General features: G+C 39.0%; 1 protein-coding gene across 1 annotated transcript in view; it reads right to left on the bottom strand.

Moving 5' to 3' along the window:
* The window catches only part of MTR (5-methyltetrahydrofolate-homocysteine methyltransferase), a gene marked incomplete at its 5' end in the record, with an annotated part of 45,939 nt that overhangs the window by 9,808 nt on the left and 16,506 nt on the right, over positions 1-19,625 (bottom strand). Inside the window, 11 exons of the mRNA XM_010289413.1 lie at positions 2,736-2,856; positions 3,724-3,791; positions 6,009-6,109; positions 10,910-11,017; positions 11,592-11,744; positions 12,355-12,444; positions 15,567-15,707; positions 15,813-15,929; positions 16,908-17,087; positions 17,670-17,855; positions 18,516-18,656. Of these exons, the coding sequence (XP_010287715.1) occupies positions 2,736-2,856; positions 3,724-3,791; positions 6,009-6,109; positions 10,910-11,017; positions 11,592-11,744; positions 12,355-12,444; positions 15,567-15,707; positions 15,813-15,929; positions 16,908-17,087; positions 17,670-17,855; positions 18,516-18,656 (1,406 nt within the window). The remainder of the gene's footprint in view (positions 1-2,735; positions 2,857-3,723; positions 3,792-6,008; positions 6,110-10,909; positions 11,018-11,591; positions 11,745-12,354; positions 12,445-15,566; positions 15,708-15,812; positions 15,930-16,907; positions 17,088-17,669; positions 17,856-18,515; positions 18,657-19,625) is intronic.

The raw sequence follows: 19,625 nt of genomic DNA, 5'->3' as shown, positions 1-19,625 counted from the left end.
GACTTTAATCATAGGTACATAAACACTTTTATTCAAAGAGTATCAGAATACTTCATAAAAAATGTGCCAACTCACATTCCCTCGCTGTCCTACCAGCTGACTGAAAAATCAGCAACTCATTAGTTTGAACCTCAGAAAATTTCAGTGACAATGTTCCAAACTAAGCCTACCAAAAACTAACAATTTTTTCTTAATCTTTTTTGCGCATCTTACATTTTTCCCTCCCACATGCTAGCTTCTGGGTCTCTGGATTAGCATTAGCATATTTCAGTGATTGTTATTCCATTTCTACAATGCTGTACTTCAAAACCAGAGGCACATGCCCTCTACTCACCTGAAGAAGAATTTCTGCCAGTGGTCAATAAATACTACAAACTTGCACCTGCTTGGTCAGTCAAGTCATTCACATAAAAAACCCTCCCAATTCATTCAATTATTTAGCACTTACTCATATTCCAGTTCTCTCTGAAATACTTCAGCATATAATGAAGAATCACTTCTGCATTATAGTACTTCATTGATCAAATTAAAGCTTGGAATCCTAAACTGAGACCTAAGCTTTCACATGAAATGCAACCCCTGTTAAGCAGTGTCCTAGCAAACTCTGCAAGCAAGTGCAGGAACAAAGACCTTGCGGGCCAAACCTCAGTTTGCTTTCTTGAATGCAAAGGTCAAACACCATTTTTAAAATTAATTTAAATCAGAACCCAGGAAGTGATCTTCCACAGGTAAGAACTCCTTTTTGTTCAGGTTCTGTCAAATATTGTCAAAACTTGGACGTTCAGGTTACTGATGACTGTGGAACACAGCTGTTTAACCAACTGTCCAGGATCTTCTTAATTTGCTTTCTAGGTGATGCACTTTTGATCTTGGCAGCTCTATGTTTTAGAAAAAAGGTATTGTATCTTCTATTTTTATAAGAACAGACAAAGAAAACAAACATGGCATGGCCCTACAATGGCACTGTATCAACTAGTACATCCTAATTTTTATATTTTTTAAAAATAAACATTACCACAACAAAACTGTCACCATTATCTGTCAGCATCTGAATTTACCAAAGCAATATAATAAGAATGCAAACATCATCATTATTGTAAGGTATGACAAAACTCTATTATGTAGATTCTGTAGGCAAAATCCAGCCTCTCTCTCTTTCAAACTAACCTCACTTTCCAGCCTTCCAAGTACTTATGGTCTCCATATTCCAAATAACAATGTCTACTTATTACAGAGAAAAGTGCAGGTGGTTCTTTATTAGCAACCTCTGACATGTACACAACCTTTCAGAATGCACACATGAGGTTAAACTTAAGACTGTGGAAGTAAAGTTACCAGTCTTTCATAAAGAATACCTTTACTTTACACATATTTTATAGAAACAGTATGTGTCTGGGCATACGCATAAGTATATATTTATATACAGTTCACATGAATAAAATTGTTTATGTATACAAAATTATACATATATTCTTCAATAATTTCCACATTCAAGGATAAAACTCGTGTTGCCTTGCTGTTAGCTACATTCATCTCTGTGAATAAGTTCCACAAAATTGTGTGATGCTGGTTATTTGACATCAGTCACTAGGCCCTGTGTACAAACACCAAAAAGATCTGAAGAATGGGCTCTCCTAAGACCTCTACTTAAGAATAAAGCCTTTTCCCCCCCTCCCCTTTCTTATTTTAAGAAAAAACTCTCCCTGTTTGTTCTCAGTATCAAAGCCCCAGGAAAAGAGACTCCTACGGAGGAGAAAAAGGACATGGTTTAACCTTGCATTATAACCACAGGACCAATAAAGAAAGGTCATGATCCTACTCTTCACTGTCTGTCAAATTATGGGACAATTTGCTAAGGCAAAAAATACAGAATACATTTAGCTCATGGTTCTGCTACAGTATGTGCAGCTCTGATAAAGAAAAACGGCTAGCAGCTTCTAGGTATACAAAGAATGACCTCTGCAGTCTTCTGAGCTGTCACCTACTCAAGCATATTGTACATAAACCAGTTAGCAAAGCGTGACCCAAGGCTGTTACACATGCCCAAAACACATTTTGTGGTAATGTTAATCCTAGGTGTCAGTAAGCTGTCAGCACCAGTCTTCAGGACATCATAGCAGCTGTATTATTTCATTTGAATGGATCCGAGAGAACCAGATCTCAACAGAAAAGCTCAGTTTATCAAAAGCAATGTGGTAACTACTTCAAAGCAAGCAGCTAGAATTTATCCCGTCAGCCTGCTCAACCAGGACTGGAGGCTCAGTCCTATCAGCACAGTGCTGAACAGTGATCCAGGAAAATACATTAACTTTCCTAAAGATAATAGCTCCCCTATGTTGATATGACCATTTCTAGTCCCCAAATCCTGCACTTTCAGAATGCTTTGGTGAATCGAAATAGATCATTCAACCTCTTAGAAGAACAGAACTGTATTCATATGCATATGCGAGCTTATAGGAAATATACACATACACACATCCACATACAATATATACTTGCAAAATACCTAACACTTGCAAAAATGAAATGTTTAAGACATCCACTGTTTGTTGGGTCCCAATTACATTTTACCTCTGATGTTAAGAAATAACATGCACTTTTAAGTAGATACATACCAGTATGTGTCTTGTAGGAAAATGAGGGAAAGGGAGAGAGAAATGGCTATAAATTTTCTTTTTCCCTGGTTAACACCATTTTCATACACATTCCCCATCTTCCCAACTGAGATGTCTTACTTAGAAGTAGTTGCTCCTCCAATCAGCAAAGGAATCTTTATTGCCAGTCTCTCCATTTCCTTGGCGACAAAAATCATTTCATCCAAAGAAGGGGTGATGAGACCAGACAGGCCAATTATATCTATTGCAAATATACAAACACACACACAAAAGGTTTAGCAAATCCACTCTAGAGAGACACAGAAATTATTACAGAAAACATTTCTTTCATACATCAGATAGCTTCATGCATCAGATAGAAAACAGTGAGATAAAAAGCAGGGTAGTCGCTAGTCTAGAAGCAAGGTTTGACCTAATTAGGAAGTGAAAGCTTTCCAAGAATGAAAGTGATTCCAAATCCCCAGTGTAAGATATTTCTCAAACAGTCTTCACAGCTGCTGAACACCTACTGCTCTAGTTTCAGCAATAAATATCAGTATTTCTGATAAGCAAGCTTCAAACCTCAGAAGTTCAGCACTAAGGAGGAAAATAAGACCAAATAATTACAAGCTCTGCTCTTAGAAATGGCAAAAGCTTTCAAACTTCAACAGCTATGTTCCACACAATTCATCCTTTCCAAGTAGCAATAGACTGTTTCAAATCAATTTTAACTTGTTTCAGAAAGTTTGTAATTTATTAGAACAATTCATTCCCGATTTCACACTCACTGATCTGGCAGGCTGAATGCCAAGGTCTTTCACTGATGTAAGACCCAACACAAAGTTATTTAACCTTTTCAAGTCTCCATTTCTCCATCTGTAAAACAAATACTAAAACATCTCTCTTGGAGTTGTCCTTTCGATATAGGTTTTCAGTTCCTTGGGCTAAGTTTCACAAAAGTGCCAGATACTAAAGAATTACTATTGTTAATGCAAAAGTTCTGATTTATCTGAAGGTAGCCTGACCAAGTCATAGACAGCATAGGAATGCAACAAGTAGCAATAAAAAAAAAAAGTGAGTGAGGTTTAAAATCAAACAATTCAGGAGTACTAAGGAAATCTCTCTATACCTGCTTTGTTCTCAACAGCAGCTCTCAATATCTTATCACATGGAGTCATGACTCCTAGATCAATAACTCTGTGAAAAGAAATGAGACAACACAAGATTCTTAAAAAAAAAAACAGGTCAAATTTCTGATAGAGGGCAAATACATTGCTCTTCCTGTAAATGGCTGACCTAAAATTTAAGTTAAAAATTGAGATTTGTTTGTTTGTTTCTCATAAGACCTCTGTTGGGAATTTTAATTTAGGAAACACCTCTGGGTCTGGCAAAATTTTCAATACATCAGAGTTCCAGATGACACAGTAGATAAGAAAATTCAAGTGTAAGAGGCTTTTTTTTTTTTTTTTTTAATAATTTTCTTGTTGTTGTATTAAGCCTCACTGAGATGGAGTTCATTTTCTTCATAGCAGCTGATATGGTGCTTTGTTTTAGATCTCTGACCGAAACAATGCTGATAACACACTAGTGTTTTAACCATTGATGAACAGTGTTTGTCCAGCATCAAGGCCTTCTCTGTTTCTCACTCTAATACCCCAGGGAATAGACTGGGGTTGCACGGGAGGTTGGAAGTAGACACAACCAGGCAGATGACCTGAACTAACCAAAGAAATAATCCATGGTACATGATGTCATGCTCAGCAATAAAAAGGGAGAAGAAGGGGTTTAGCGGGGTTTAGCCACCTTTTGCTCAGGAACTGGCTGGGCATCATCTACTCATGGCAGGTTGCAAGTGACTGCTTTGCATCACTTTTTTCTCTTTTCTTTCTCTTCCTCTTCTCCTTCACTTCAACATTTTTTACCTCCACCCATAATTTTTCTTGCTTTTATTCTTTCTTTCCTCATCCCACAGAGGTTGGCTGGGTGAAAGTGAGTGAATGGTTATACGGTGCTTAGCTGTCTACAGGGGTTAACCAACAGCAGCGGCATTTCTGAAATTATTTGGCAAATGTGGAAAGGTTTCGTGGACATCATATCTTATGTCAGGAATATAAAATGATTCTCATTAAGTTTTTTTGTCTTACTAAAGCATACATTTTATTAAATGAGACACTATACGTCCCTTGCTAGCATTTTATTCCTATTAACCCTAGCCATTGCCAACGTTTTTTATGTTTTTCAAGTAAGCCATCCCAGCCTGCTGGCTTCATTCAGCCTCACTCATACTCATGGTGACAGAAAACACTGTGGCTTCAGTTCAGTAAGTCTAAATAAAGCTCAAGAAAGCATGAAACCAATTGTCAGACTTTCAAGAGATAATGAAATGGAATATACTGCATATACACAGCACTGCTACTGGCTTCAACCCTTTGTGTTTTAAAATAGAGAGATAATTTTGGCTCTGTTTAGAGCAAATTACAGCCCCAAGTCAAAACCAAAACTAAGGGAATGAATGGTAAGACAGAGTTCCAAACCAGATCAGCTTTGCACAACATTTGACAGAGAGCCCTTGACAAAGGGCTCTAATGGAAACGTTACCATTCATTCCAACACTGTTGCCAACCCTGTTGCATTTACTGAAAGAGGGGTGAAGCATTGGAACAGGCTGCCCAGGGAAATGGTGGAGTCATCATCACTGGAGGTGTTCAAAAAACATGTAGACGAGGCATTTCTGGACATGGTTTAGTGGGCATGGTGGTGTTGGGTTGACGATTGGAGTTGATGATCTTTAAGAGGTCTTTTCCAACCTTAATGATTCTATGACTCTATGTACACAGGCCTTGAAAAAGCTGACTTTTCTTGAAGATTTATCTTTTGAAGCTCAGAAACAGGATGAGAATGTCATCTCTTACTTAACAACACATACCTCAGTGACTTTTTAAAAGCTCATAGTTACCAAACAGCTCGAAAAACATACTGAAAGGTTCATTCGAATGTTGTAAGACTTCTTTTTTCCCAACACACAAGCCACATGTAGTTTTGCCTACTACAATTGTATCTGTTTTCTTCAGACATTACACTTCTATGTTTAAGACATTACACTTATTATATTCAACTAATATAAAACAAATTCTAAAATTTGTTTCTCATCTATGTTTCAATTGATGTTAAACTGTATCCGGCTCAGATGACAATTTATTAGGAAAAAAAGTATTATAGGAGGAGGCTATGCTCCCTCTGTCCTCTCCATTAGTAATAGCTAGTACGATCTGTGTTCCCAACTACAACTTGGAGAATGGAGGACAGCTCACAAGAAATGCCCACCTCATCACCACAGCTGCAGCTAGCCTAAATATATTAATTAGCTAGCCTTATATAGTTGTGTTCCCAGCTACTTAATGTTAGTCTCTCTACCTGAAGTTGTTGCAGCCCAGAACGACTCCCACAATGTTCTTGCCGATATCATGTACGTCTCCTTTCACAGTTGCTAGTACTATTGTACCATGATAAGGATCCTGAAAGTTAAACAAATAACACAAGAGTTAAATTACTCGGAAGCCTCAGTATGTTTGCACAGATCCTTCAACAGTGCAACTCTAACCTATGATAGAGACTCCTACCATAGTACAAGTAATTACAAAGTTTAGTAGAGGTAATATAGTCCATATTAAAAACTATTTTAAAAGATCCAGGTAATAAAAACTGCACAACAACTATTGTTGCAATTTCCATGCATGTTATTAAAAAAATCTGTGTTTAAAAAAACAAAATAGAAGATAAAACATTCCAGATCTGGATAGCATTTTGTGCAGTGCAATAACTGAACTCCTAAAGTACCTCTGCTCCAAATATAAACCTCACCAATAAAGAGCTTAAATAGATTAAATATTTAGAACAAACAGGTATGAACACTCATAATTACACACCTGTTTGTGCATTGTGCTGGTTTCAGCTGGGATAGAGTTAATTTTCTTCCTGAGAGCTTGCACAATGCTCTTTTGGATTTGGAATGAAAATAAAGTTGGTAACGTGTTGATGTTTTGAGTTGTTGCTAAGTAGTCAAGGACTGTCCAACTTCTCATGCTGGCCTGACAGCGAGAAGGCTGTGGGGTGCACAGGAAGCTGGGAGGGGACACAGCTGGGACAGCTGACCCAAAATGGCCAAAGGGATATTCCACACCATATGACATCATGCTCAGTATATAAAGCTGGGGGAAGAAGGAGGAAGTGGGGGGACGTTCTCAGTGATGGCATCTGTCTTGCCAAGCAACCGTTACACGTGATGGAGCGCTGCTTTCCTGGAGATGACTGAACACTTGCCCGCCCATGGGAAGTGGTGAATGAATTCCTTGTTTTGCTTTGCTTGTGCGCACGGCTTTTGCTTTACCTATTAAACAGTCTTTATCTCAACCCATGAGTTTTCTCACTTTTACTCTTCATATTCTCTCCTCCATCCCACTGTGGGGGAGTGACTGAGTGGCTGCGTGGGGCTTGGTTGCCATCTGGGGTTAAATCACAACAGTACCAAGAACAGTCTTTCAATGGAATGCTGAGAAGAAGGAGAGGAATTAGCAAAAGCAGAAGAGCCAGATTTTTTATGCAACACAAACAGCAAGGGAGACATTTCAGTGCAGTGATCAGACTACTTCAGACCACCCAAGCTGAACAAACAGGCTGGAAAAAGGATCTCCTTGAAGAAGGGAAGCTGTAACTGTCACAGACTGGTCCTAGGCTAGATGGTATGTAGCCTTGACAAGGGGGGCCTACCAGCAGGGCAACAGTGAACTTCCTATAGCAATTCTACACCAGGACACAGGCCTTTGCAATACATTTTTAGTTGTATAATCACTGTTGTCATTTGGAGCAGCTCCAGGCTATCACAGTGCTCTGTTTGAGCTGGTACAGGATCAGATGCCAGTAACAGGCTACTTAGATCACACAGAATTTAAATAAAGTGGAAACTTGAGCATATTCTATGTGAAACTACAAAATCTTTTTCCAGTCAGCATCTCATCTCGTTTGCAGATGGCAGAACTGGAGGACTAGATTCTTCTACAAAGCAGGTTATATTTCTGGACAGTATCAGGTAGCTCTCTACTTCATGAGCCTACATTGCCTCCTGCCGTTACAATTTTCTGGGGGAAAAGACTTTATATATTACCAAGAGTGATACTAGCTTTTCCTGTGGTCCTAACACATTTGTTGAATAAAATTGCTGGATCCCCTCCAATGCTGCTGTTTACTGAAGTCTATCTCCCCAGTGCTCCTGTTTTACAGGAGATCGGGGAACAGCGAAAGCAAAAGTGGAGGTAAGTCAGCCACCTCAGTACATCAACAAAAAGATTTGCAGCTGAAAGTATACTGCTGGAACATAAGAGAAAACTGGGGAAAGAGCTTAATCAAGGACTGGGGGAAGATCTGGGCTGCCCACACGTATCACACCCAATAACTACTGATGATTTAACTAGTGATTGATATCCAAGAAAAAAAATTGGATTTGCACATGAGAAGAAGGAAAATCTGTGCTGGGCAGCAAACAACATGGGCCTAAGCACACGCTATTTTAAATAAACCCTATTTAGGGCACACTGTGATTTCAGTTGTCTCAAGCAAGGAGGTCCTCAAGTTCTGGGCACACATCCAATGGGCTCCTTTTTTTCCATCTTGTTAGAGGTCAGCCACAGCTATTTATCCTCAAATGTAACTATCAATGCTTTGCATTTCCTGGCAGCCTGTGACTAAAACTGTCCTGGAGGTTACAGTAGCCTGGGTAACATCAGACAGGTCAGCTACTGGAGTCTGCAAATCATTTTCCTTCAAGTCAACAAGTAACTTTGGAGATAGATAAAGCTGTGTTTTCCTCTCTAACCAATTCTCTAAACAGTGGCAATATTTTTTTGAAGAGGAAGGCACTACCACCCTTGCCCAGCAGAAGATAGCGAAAGCAAGAGGACAGAAGCTCTACTTTTTCCTCTCCTACTCTCCTCACTCACACAGAATATCTCACAATCTCTTCAGAGTGCTTGCTATATTTTTAAGAACCTCTCAAATTCCACTTCACTTCTTTTTAGCCAGACAATTAAGTGCCAGAGGGTTCAAAGTACATCCTAATCCAACACCCATGGAAGGAATGGGGTAATAATTTTCACCGATTTCAAACAGCATCAGAACAAACCAGAAGGTGCCAAATACCAGCACTGTCATCTGAATTAAAATAAAAAAGAACAGCATGAGCAGGAGAGAGATGACACATAGAAAGGTGACTCATGACAGCCAGAGAACAGGTACATTTGAAATACTAGAGAGAAGACACCTTCTTCACATGCAGAAAGAACATGGGAGAAGAGGCTAGGCAATCTCCTTCTTCCATTAAGATTAGTCAGGTTTTATTATCAGGTCATTTTTCATTGTAAAATATTTGCTGTATTCATTATGCTTATGCTGGACAGTCACGCAACAGATCCACAGCAAATGGAAAGACACACTATAAGAAGATTTCAAAGGAAGAATTAGGAACCATTCAAAAATCCACAAGAGGGAAACCGAAGGTAATATACTGTCCTGGTTTCAGCCAGGATAGAGTTAATTTTCTTCACAGAAGCCAGTGTGAGGCTGTGCTTTGGATTTGGGATGAGAAAATGTTGATTATGTGCTGATGTTGAGTTGTTGCTAAGCAGTCAAGGACAGTCCAGCTTCTTGTGCTGGCCTGCTAGAAAGAAGGCTGAGGGTGCACGGGAAGCTGGGAGGGGACACAGCTGGGACAGCTGACCTGGGCTGACCAAAGAGATATTCCGCACCATATGACATCATGCTCAGTATATAAAGGTGGGGGAAGAAGGAAGTGGGGGGACGTTCGCAGTGATGGCATCTGTCTTCCCAAGTAACCGTTACACATGATGGAGCCCTGCTTTCCTGGGGATGGCTGAACACCTGCCTGCCCATGGGGAGTGGTGAGTGGATTCCTTGTTTTGCTTTGCTTGCGTGCGTGGCTTTTGCTTTGCCTGTTAAACAGTCTTTATCTCAAACCATGAATTTCCTCACTTTTACTCTTCTGATTCTCTCACCTGTCCCACCATGGGGGACTGACCGAGTGGCTGCATGGTGCTTAGCTGCTGGCTGGGGCCAAACCACGACATATACAAATATCACAGTTTAGAGAAATTCTGATATTCTTCCTATTTATTTGTGTTAAATGCCAGATTCTGATAACAGCTATTGTCTCTGAGAACTCATGAGGACAAGGTAAGGTTCCATAGGACTAAAGAGAAGTGTGCATAAAACTTAAATTTGATAGTCAAAGACAAGAGACGAAGAAAAATATTTAACAACCAAAACTGTAAGCACCTACCACATTATAAATATAGTAGAAAACAGCAGACACGAGTATTTAAGAGGTGATTTTGTCCAATTCACCTGAACTCTCTTTCCTACCGAGTATAATCTTGTCAGTATGGAGAAACAAGGGGCATCCTGTATCTTCATATTCCAATGTTTCTACCACATATTCAATTAACCAAATTTGGAAGAATGCACAAGTACTTGATAAAACTACTCTCAGGCATCACCAACTGTTGGCTGTGAAACAGGAAATGCTATAAAAGAAAGGCCCACGAGAATCTGAAAATCACTGGCTATTTTCAATTATATATATTGTATAAAAAGTAGTCTTCAGAAACCAGTGGAAAAACACACATATGAAAAGATGACTATATTCAAGTCCTGTTTTCATGAACACTTGTCCCCTGCAACTCGGTCACGGCTATACTATCCTATCATTACAAGAGGTCTTGAAGTCACAATCTGAAGAAAAAGGATGGAAGAATTTGGTTTGTTTAGCTGGGAGAATGGTCAGGGGTAGAGGGAAGGGAAGAGCTGAATAAAGATAAACATGGTAACAGGCTTTGAACATGCAAAAGGGAGTTCCATAGTTCACTGAGGGCAGAAGTAGTAGAAGCAAATGCCAAAATTTGCCATAAAGCTAGAAGGACCATAAATAACACTAGAATTAAATACCTACAAAAACACAAGAAATAAGTATGGTATGACACATATACACTGGTAGAAAGGGCCTACAAAGGCTTACGGCATCCTTCAGGAAGCTTGTGACAACAGCGCAGGCACACACCACGCAGAGTTCCACAAAATCTGCACTTTATGAATTTCAGAACTACTTCAACTTGTGCCAAGGTTATCAGTTTCCATATGACTGCATCAATTCTCCAGCATGAAAGCTGAATAAATGTCATTAGCAAAAAATAATATCCATTTTTGTCATGGCATGCTATGAAAGAGTTACAGCACAGAGAGTGTCTTGCCTCTTCCTCTATGCTGCCCTGTTCGGCTCTCCTTTCCTCTCTTTCTTTTTCCATATAGGGAATAAGGTGGCCAACCGCTTTCTTCATAACTCGAGCAGACTTTATCACCTGCATAGATAAACACAGAAGGAGGGCAGAAAATAAACAATAAAGATCAGGTATAGGAATAGCCTCAGATTTCTCACAGCTTTCTTTTATACCCATTCAAGCAATAAACAAAACTTCATTTGCAAACCCATATTCCAGCTTTGCAGAGCATTCAGTGGTAGCAGGCTGCTGGCCCTACTGGACTACAGGTCTACACACGACACTTGCTTCCACAGTGCAGCCTCTCGGACCACTCACAACAGAATTGGAAGCTACAAACACATCCAGACTTGGAAGGTGCTAAACAAAGCAATATTTATTTGGATCTTTTTTGTCTTGCCTTTTTTCATTGTCCCAGACTTAAAGCCACATTTCAAATAAAGCAAGAACACTCAGGAAGAACAGAAACATGTAAAACTACATAAAGTTAAGTTCCAAAGTAAAGAAGAAATAGGGCTGCTTCTTAGCAGCACCTGGATTTTCACAATTCATGTGCTATAACTGAAAAAAAAAGCCAGCATAGGATGTTTTGGCTACATTTTACAATGCTAGTTTTTGCAAAATAAGTATATACATGAAAATGTTTTCTTTTCACCTGAGGCAGAAACATCTTTCCAGCACCAAAAAGATCACCAACGATTTTCATGCCATTCATCAAAGGCCCTTCAATTACATTTAGAGGTCTAGGATACTTTTCCTGATTTAACCTTGCTTCTTCTGTATCTGCAGTGACATACTTCTCAATGCCCTGGGAAAACAATTGAAAAATTTTATCTTGCTAGAAATACAGCTTTTATTTAGTTGCCTCCCCCCCAAATTACAATGAAAATACAAACAGGTACTTTAAATACTGCTAGTCTTCTAGATGTGTATTTAAAATAGGTTTCTTAGGAAACAAAAGACTGCAGTTCTCAGGCAGATAAATTTATTCAAAGCAAGAGTCCCCAGTATTAACATGTTGGTTTGTTGTTTCCAGCCAAGGTCAACCTACCACACCATGTCATAAGAAAACCCAAACACTCAAAGACTGTTTCCAGAGCACAAGTGCCACTCAGTGCAGTACTGTTAAAGAACCCCCGCCCCCGGCCGAATGTAAAAGCAGTATGTTTCTACCAACACTAGTGGAATAAAATATTTAGAGTCAAAGACTTCAACTTGTGATGTTTAAAGACAAATCACCACAATCTTCTCTGTTAAAGTTAATTAAATATATTAATTCAATATAGTATTCATTATTAATTAATAGCTTTTAAAAGAATGGCTTTTGAAGAATTTCTAAAGACAAAGGTGTCCTTAAAGTCTGAGCTGAGATCGTGTCTCAGAGCTTACGGGTAGGACAATTTTCTGCACAGATTCACCTTTATGAGAGCATATTCCAGCCTTTCCTCCACAGAGCCCTTCCGCCACTCATCCGTCTGTACAACTTTTCTTCCTCCTTGGGCATGATTCTAAAAATGAAAGGCATCCATAGGAGGTTGCAAGCATAACTTTACTTTTAGAAAGCGAGGATAATTTTAAGTACTGGCCGACAAAGTAATTTTAGATTATTCAAAAAAATTTTATATAAATGCAAATTGTATTGCAAACACCCGTGATGTACTGCAGACACTTAGGGCGTCTACATCCCAAAGAGAATATACCTCAATGCAGATGGAAACAAAGCAAAGAAAGAAAAAAAGGAGGAAAATAAAATTAAAAAAAAAAAAAAAAAGAATTTCTAATAATTTTCTTGCTCTTAAAAATGATGAAATGACTAATCCTCAGGGTTTTACTTCTGGGAACGTAATTTAAATTGATTCCTGGCCCACACACTACACTTCATTTTAAAAATCTAATTAATTTGGCACTAATTCAGTTTCTGCTGGAATTGGTTATGTTATTCCATATCACAGATGTGTTTTCAATCAGGAGGCCTACAGAACTACTGTTTCTGATACACACAGAACCACCCAAACCCTCTCATACTCTCCTTTGCCTCATGCTCCCACTCCCCTTTACTAGGAACACAAAGGCCAAGAGAGCTTCACAGTGCAAGAAAGCTTGTAAGCACTGAGCCCAGGAAGGCTCATGGAAGAGCACCCTATCCATTACTTCAACCACCACACTTGAGACAAGTAATTTCTTTTCCTCCCTTGGTTACTGCACATAATCTGATGTCTTTCAGACCTTACAAACCTCCTACACTTTCAAGTGCTCATCAGCAACTTTTCAAAGATGGGCCATGGGAAAAGTCATGGCAAGATCTTTCATAGGAACAGAAACCAGAACAAGTCCTCATTAATGTTTACACGAATGTTAGCTAACATCACAGGTTCTCGTTGCCAAACCTCATTCCCCTCACAGGTCTAGTTTGTTAAAAGGGAATGAAAGGAGGAGGAACATGTTGCCCAGAGAGGTTGTAGAGTCTGTTCTTGGTTCTATTAAAAACCTGACTGACCATGGCCCTGAGCAACCTGCTCTTGCTGACCCTGCTCTGAGCATGGGGGTTGGACTAGACTATCTCCAGACATCCCTTGCCACCTCAGCCTTCTCTGATTCAATGAAAAGGTACCAAGTGCTCCTCAATCTCTGGTCAGACACTTTAGCAAGTGAACAATTCCAACCCAAAAACAACCCATGAAGCCGTAGGGTGAGCACACAAGGACTACAGTGGCAAGCACTACATGCAGATCTTTAAAAACAGGATGATTATACTGCATGCTGAGGATGAAAATACCTGCCTTTGGAAGAACAACTCCCACTGACATAAATGGGACAAAGTTTCAGTTTGAGAATGTCTGTAGCTATGCACTTTATGGAAGAGTAAAGCTTTTCTAATCTCAAACTTCAAATGAAGACTTATCTACTAAATCTGCAAGGATTCATTTCCTCATTTTGCCCCAAAGGTTGAACATTCAAGCAATTGGCAAGGTACATTACTATTACCTGAAGGAACTAGGTGGAAAGTTCACTGGTGCTCTATTAGAGGTACTTGAAATGGGACTGCATATTCTATGTTCTTTGTGCAGAATAAACTGCAGTAATTGGAAATAAAAAGAACTTACTGACTAATACACTTCTGTGTTAAAAAAAACCAATCACAAAGCCTTTAGACAAAAGAACTTAAAGCCATTCAATTCCACAATATCAGAGGAAGGTCTGAATAAGTATTTTGAAATGTGCCTCAAACTCCAAAACCTGACATAATAATCCCCTTCATTGGCTTTAAGAAATGCCTCTTGCATTTCTCCAGTGCCAAGATGAAACCCAAATCAGAAAGCTTACATCCAGCGAAAAATATAAAACATTACCTTCTAATAGAGCTAGATGTTTTGGATCAATGTCTGGTTTATAAACAAGAGCTGGTTTAGCCCCATAATAAAAGTTTCATGAATAAGAGCAGAGATTCCAATATTTGGAATATCAACAATAGCTTCCCAAGCTTCTAGACCTAGAAGAAGTAGTCCACTTCTATTCCTACTTTTCATGCTCCATTTAGGTTCACATTCTGCCTTCTGCAGAAACACTGCTTAAGCAATGCCTTTCTAGTACCTTTTTTTTTTTCCCCTTCCTCTTTATACAGCCTTGAACACTCTAATGGTAAAATTCTGCTTATACAGACAAGATCACTCCCAGGTGAATTGCTTAGACATTCAAGAGTACCATATAAAATACTCTAAGCACAAGGGATAGAGAGAGTCTTCCTGTACTGGTTTTCAACATGTTGCCATTGTTCCAAACAAGCAGGAACCACCACAGGGCAAACTACAAACCAAATGAAGCTGTGCACAGGAAATACCTCCAGGAGCTACAAAACGGGCACACGACCTTCTTGTGCACTTAGATTAAGAGCCACCTAACCCAGAGATATTTTGCTGGATGTTCTGTTCAGAACAGGATTTCACCAGACACCTGATGGCTCATAATCTGGAAGCCTTCAGGTGTGTAATCTTTATCACCACTGTCATGACAGCATCTCCAAAACACTAAATAGCTGATCCTCACTCTGACATGACTTACATGAACTGGAAGTCTATGGCACAGCCAGGAACTGCAAGCAACTACTTCACCTTTTATATATAACGCCAAGCAAACCACCACCACCAGAGACACAGGTTTACTCTTTGCCTCCCACAGCGCACTTGTCGATTTTGCTCCAACACCAAGATTTGCTTTGGTTGTAGGTTGGCTTTTTCCATTTTTTGTTTGTTTGTAAGGGTTTGTGGTTTTTTTTTTTTTGGTCTGGCGGTTTGTTTTAGTGGGTTTGGTTGGATTTTTTTTGCTTGTTGTTGGTTTTGGGTTTTGTTGTTTTTTTTTTTAAAAAAAAAGAACACCTATGCAGCTTGGTCTCCTGAAGCATCTGAACTCTGGTGGAGGATATTTCAAGGCATCTATGAAATTGGACAGGCTCAATCTATTACAGAGCTCACATTAATAACTGAACCACTTGTAGTATCATTAGTAACTTCTAAGATCCACTGTTAGATTTGACAAGTACAGTGTATAGGCTGTTCTGCCTGTCATCAGCAGGGAGGCATTAAAGCCCAGATGCTAAGCTAACCACTATTCAAAACTTAAAATTGGAAGTTACCTGAGCATAATGTAAAAGTTTCTCTGTCGCATCAGGATCTTTGTTCCAGATTAGATTCTCACACAGCTGTAGCAATTCCTTGTGGATATCATCATACACTGGCAGATTCCCAGCGTTCACAATTCCCATGTCCATGCCATACTGAAAAAAAAAAAAAGCCATACAAAATCCCCCAACCAGGGCTGTCAGACATAGCACTGCACATCTGCCAAGCACAAACACATGGCAGTCAAAAGCACATCATACCTTAATCGCATGGTAAAGGAACACTCCATGCATTGCTTCTCGAATGGCATCCATTCCTCTAAAGGAGAAAGACAGATTGGAAAGACCTCCACTTATCCTGGCTCCTGGCAGTGTTTCCTAGAGGAATTGCACATAAATTTTTAGCAAAATGCTTTCCAAAAGGGAAACCTAAGCAAACCATTCAGCCCATAAAATAGCTGGCCCCTGAGCTGTGGTCACTGGCTGTGTACCATTTCTTGTCCTCCCTGTTCTAGATCCTTCTAGTTACTCCAATTCATAAAAAGCAATTCAAATCTGTAGAAAACGATACAAGTAAAAGGTGTGTAAGCAACTACCACTGTTTCCACAGCCGTAGGTGCTGTTCTAAACTCTAAATCAGTCCTCCTACAGCAGCATTCCAGATTTTCCCCCTGCAGAACTACTTATGGCTCTTTCACCCCCCACCCCTCTGGAAACAGGGAGCAGCCAACCTGCCTGCTTGCATGTCTCAGGAGCAGGCTGTAGCTGAGCAGCTAAACTCAAGGTTGCACCCTCCCTTCCAGAAGCCCTGTGGTGACAAATAGCCTGTGGGGTGGTGACAAATAGCCTCAGACTTTGACTGACAGAGCATCTCCAGACCATTCAAGTTGCCTTGTGAAATGCAACAATACGGCTTCCTTGGCTGTATTCAGGTGATGCTCTTCATTGCCATACTTCCTTACATACATTTTCGCTAAATAGAAAGTCAGGTTAGTGCACAAATCCCTCCACAGTAACGGAAACTAATTTAAAAGGACAGCTTTCGCATACCTTCAGAGAGGTTCTTTTAGCTAGAATATGAATAGATAGTTACTTCATTTAATTAATATAGTATATTTACAGTAGAAATATTGGATTGAAATGTATTTTCAACTTCTACTGGAAATACAGCAATACTGGGGAATGGCTGCACTCCAGAAGAACAGTCCCCCTTGCTAATTTCAAATGCCTATAATTTTGCAGCAGTGTTTTGTTGTTGTTGCTTGGGAGTGGGAGGTACTTTTCTGTTTTGTGGTGGTTTGGGTTTTTAAGTAATCTCAGTAAAATACTTCAAATTAAAATAGGTTTACAACTCACTTTTATGGTTTTAGTAGCATTGATAAAATTCATGGCATACAGGTTATGTTCTTCCATTCCGGTTCCTATGGTCAAAATATTAGGGTCAAATATTATATCATTTGGATTGAAGTCCACTTTTTCCACAAGGAGGTGATAAGCTCTGGAACAGATTGCTATCTTGGTTTCTGTTTCTGTTGCCTAGTGGAAAAAAAGAATTCTGACATGAAGCTTACAGATAGCACAAAAAAATAAAGCCCCCAGAAATCATTTACAGTTCTACTGACTGAAGAATGAGAATCTGAAAATTGTATTAGAAAAGTATTATATATAAGAATTTCATATTAAAAACGTCACCACATCTGTACGTGGCGTTTTGATTCAGCTACTTAAAAACAATTTTGTTCCCCAACTTTTCACCATCTTATGCGAAGTTTAGTATGTGTTTTTTGACATTACTAAATGGATTCAAAGATTCCACTCTCATGCAAAACTCAGTTTCTGAACTAAAAAAAAAAAAAACCTATGAAGGAGGAGTTCAGCATGGCTGAATAGTAAGAGACACACTCTTGTGCTAGCAGAAATATACTTGGAGCAATACTTGGATTCCTCAAACGTGAGCAGCATAAGAAATGCTTACATATCAGGGTCAAAACTATTGCTAAGACTATGTAGATCTCTTTAAATCACTTGTTCCAATGAAACAAAACAACTTGGTCTTGCACAGGAGTAAGAAAGCCTTGCACTCCAGAAGAAAAATATCTCCTTTAAAGCAACACTCACCTGCCCCGCTTCATCAAAAGCCATGACAACCACAGCTGCTCCATACAACTTAATTTTCCTTGCCTTCTCCAAAAAGTCTTCCTCACCTTCCTTCAGACTGATGCTGTTTACAATGCATTTCCCTTGGCAACATTTCAAACCTGCTTCAATCACTGAAAAATTTGATGAGTCAATGCATAACGGCACCTGTAAATAACAGAGAAGTAAGCCAGAGGAATACATACAAGTTATGAATTACAAGTTCCACATGCTGTTAGCCCATTTGGACATAAAAATGCACACAACATTAATCAGCATTTATGAATAAAAATTTACCAGATGGTATTTGTAGATTCACTTCACTTTAAATACAAAACTCAGAGCAAATTTAACTCAAGAGCTTCTACAGCAACTCCATCACATATCATATAGAGACCTCTACTTTTCCCTGTGTTGTCCTGTGTTTCTGAATTAGATATTCATTTTTAGAGAATACACTTTGCAGAATTATCTTTTAAAACTATCTTATATCCACAGCAATTTTAAGTTTTGTGGAAATCAATACTGTTATGCACTGCCAATATATAGATTGTGGCTCATAACTGCTGCAAAAGGAACCTGCATTCAGCTTTTCTAACCAATGAAAAGGACAGGCATATATTTAGCTGAAATTAGATAAGAGAATGTTAAAACCTCTGTTTCCCCCAAAGGTACTATTACAGTACCCTTTCCTCTTGGGGGACACCTACATCTCTTATTAAAGACCTAAATTGGTTACTAAATAAATCAATATAAAAATTTTCTGAAAGGCAATTTCCAACTCAATAAAATGTTCTTTATTGTGCTTTGGAGTGACTCAGTTACAACCTTCGCAATATCAGGTTCTGAAGAAATCAAGTTACAAAATCTGGTCATTGCAGCAGGGCCATCCAGCATCCCATCATCCATATTGATGTCAAGAACCTGGGCCCCCATCTCAACTTGCAATTTGGCTACACTCAGGGCTTCCTAAAGAAGAAAGTTAAAAGCCAAAAACAGTCAGTAGAAAAAAGCCTAGTCATTCTCAGGATAACATTTCACTTCTCCAAAATAAAACACGCAGCCAAAAATGTAAAAATTTATAAGACATTCCATAAGAGAGTAAGGAAATGGTCTGTGATGTACAACAACAGACAAAAGTTGTTAGTATGGCACAGCTAATAACTAATTCATTCACAAAAGCATGACACCAGAGGCCTAATGTTCTGGTAGTGCCATTGATTTTAGACAGTTAGCCATATGCTTAATTGAATGATTTAAGCTTTGCATGGTAACAAGGACTTCTGACTATACAAGATTACAGGAAAACAGTCTCTGTGATGGTATGAAATAAGGGTCTCGCATCACAAGCTCTGCTGTTTATAACAGAGTATTTAATTTTTGGAAGTTGTTCAGCATTTTTTTTCCAGCTATGGAATAATCACCAAGTGCTAAGAAGGACATACTAAAGCTTTCCCTCCAGTCCACATAATTATCTGAAAACCTGTGCCTGTTCACTGTCTCTTTTTTGCCACTCTGCAGACTGAGGAGACAAAAAAGAAAAAGGTTTTTAGTTGCTCACAGTCTCTAACAACCTGTGTTTAAAGCTCTCTTTATTTAATAGGTCTAACCTGCATCATGACTGCTAAGAACTTAAGAGTCAAACTCCCTAAAAAACAAACTAAGGCTTTAGTTTTGATTGCATCAACTAGAACAACAGAGCATACCCTGGGGCAGAGTCTCAGCTATCAAGAAATGTCACTTTACTATTTGTTTGAACATTACAGTAACAATTTACACCAGTAAAGTACGAGCACTCCAGCCTTTTAATTTCTGCCCTGTAGCTGTTGTTTCAAGAATGCAATTAACTTCTAAGCAACTTTTTCTGTAGCAATTCTCATGAGCATGCTGGAGCCAGTGATCAAAGTATTTAAAGATTAGATGCAACCATGACACTGA

The sequence above is a fragment of the Phaethon lepturus genome, unplaced genomic scaffold, assembly GCF_000687285.1.
Source record: "Phaethon lepturus isolate BGI_N335 unplaced genomic scaffold, ASM68728v1 scaffold3776, whole genome shotgun sequence".
Lineage (NCBI taxonomy): Eukaryota > Metazoa > Chordata > Aves > Phaethontiformes > Phaethontidae > Phaethon > Phaethon lepturus.
The sequence above is the reverse complement of the archived record's forward strand: the minus strand, read 5'-3'. Positions and strand labels throughout refer to the sequence as shown.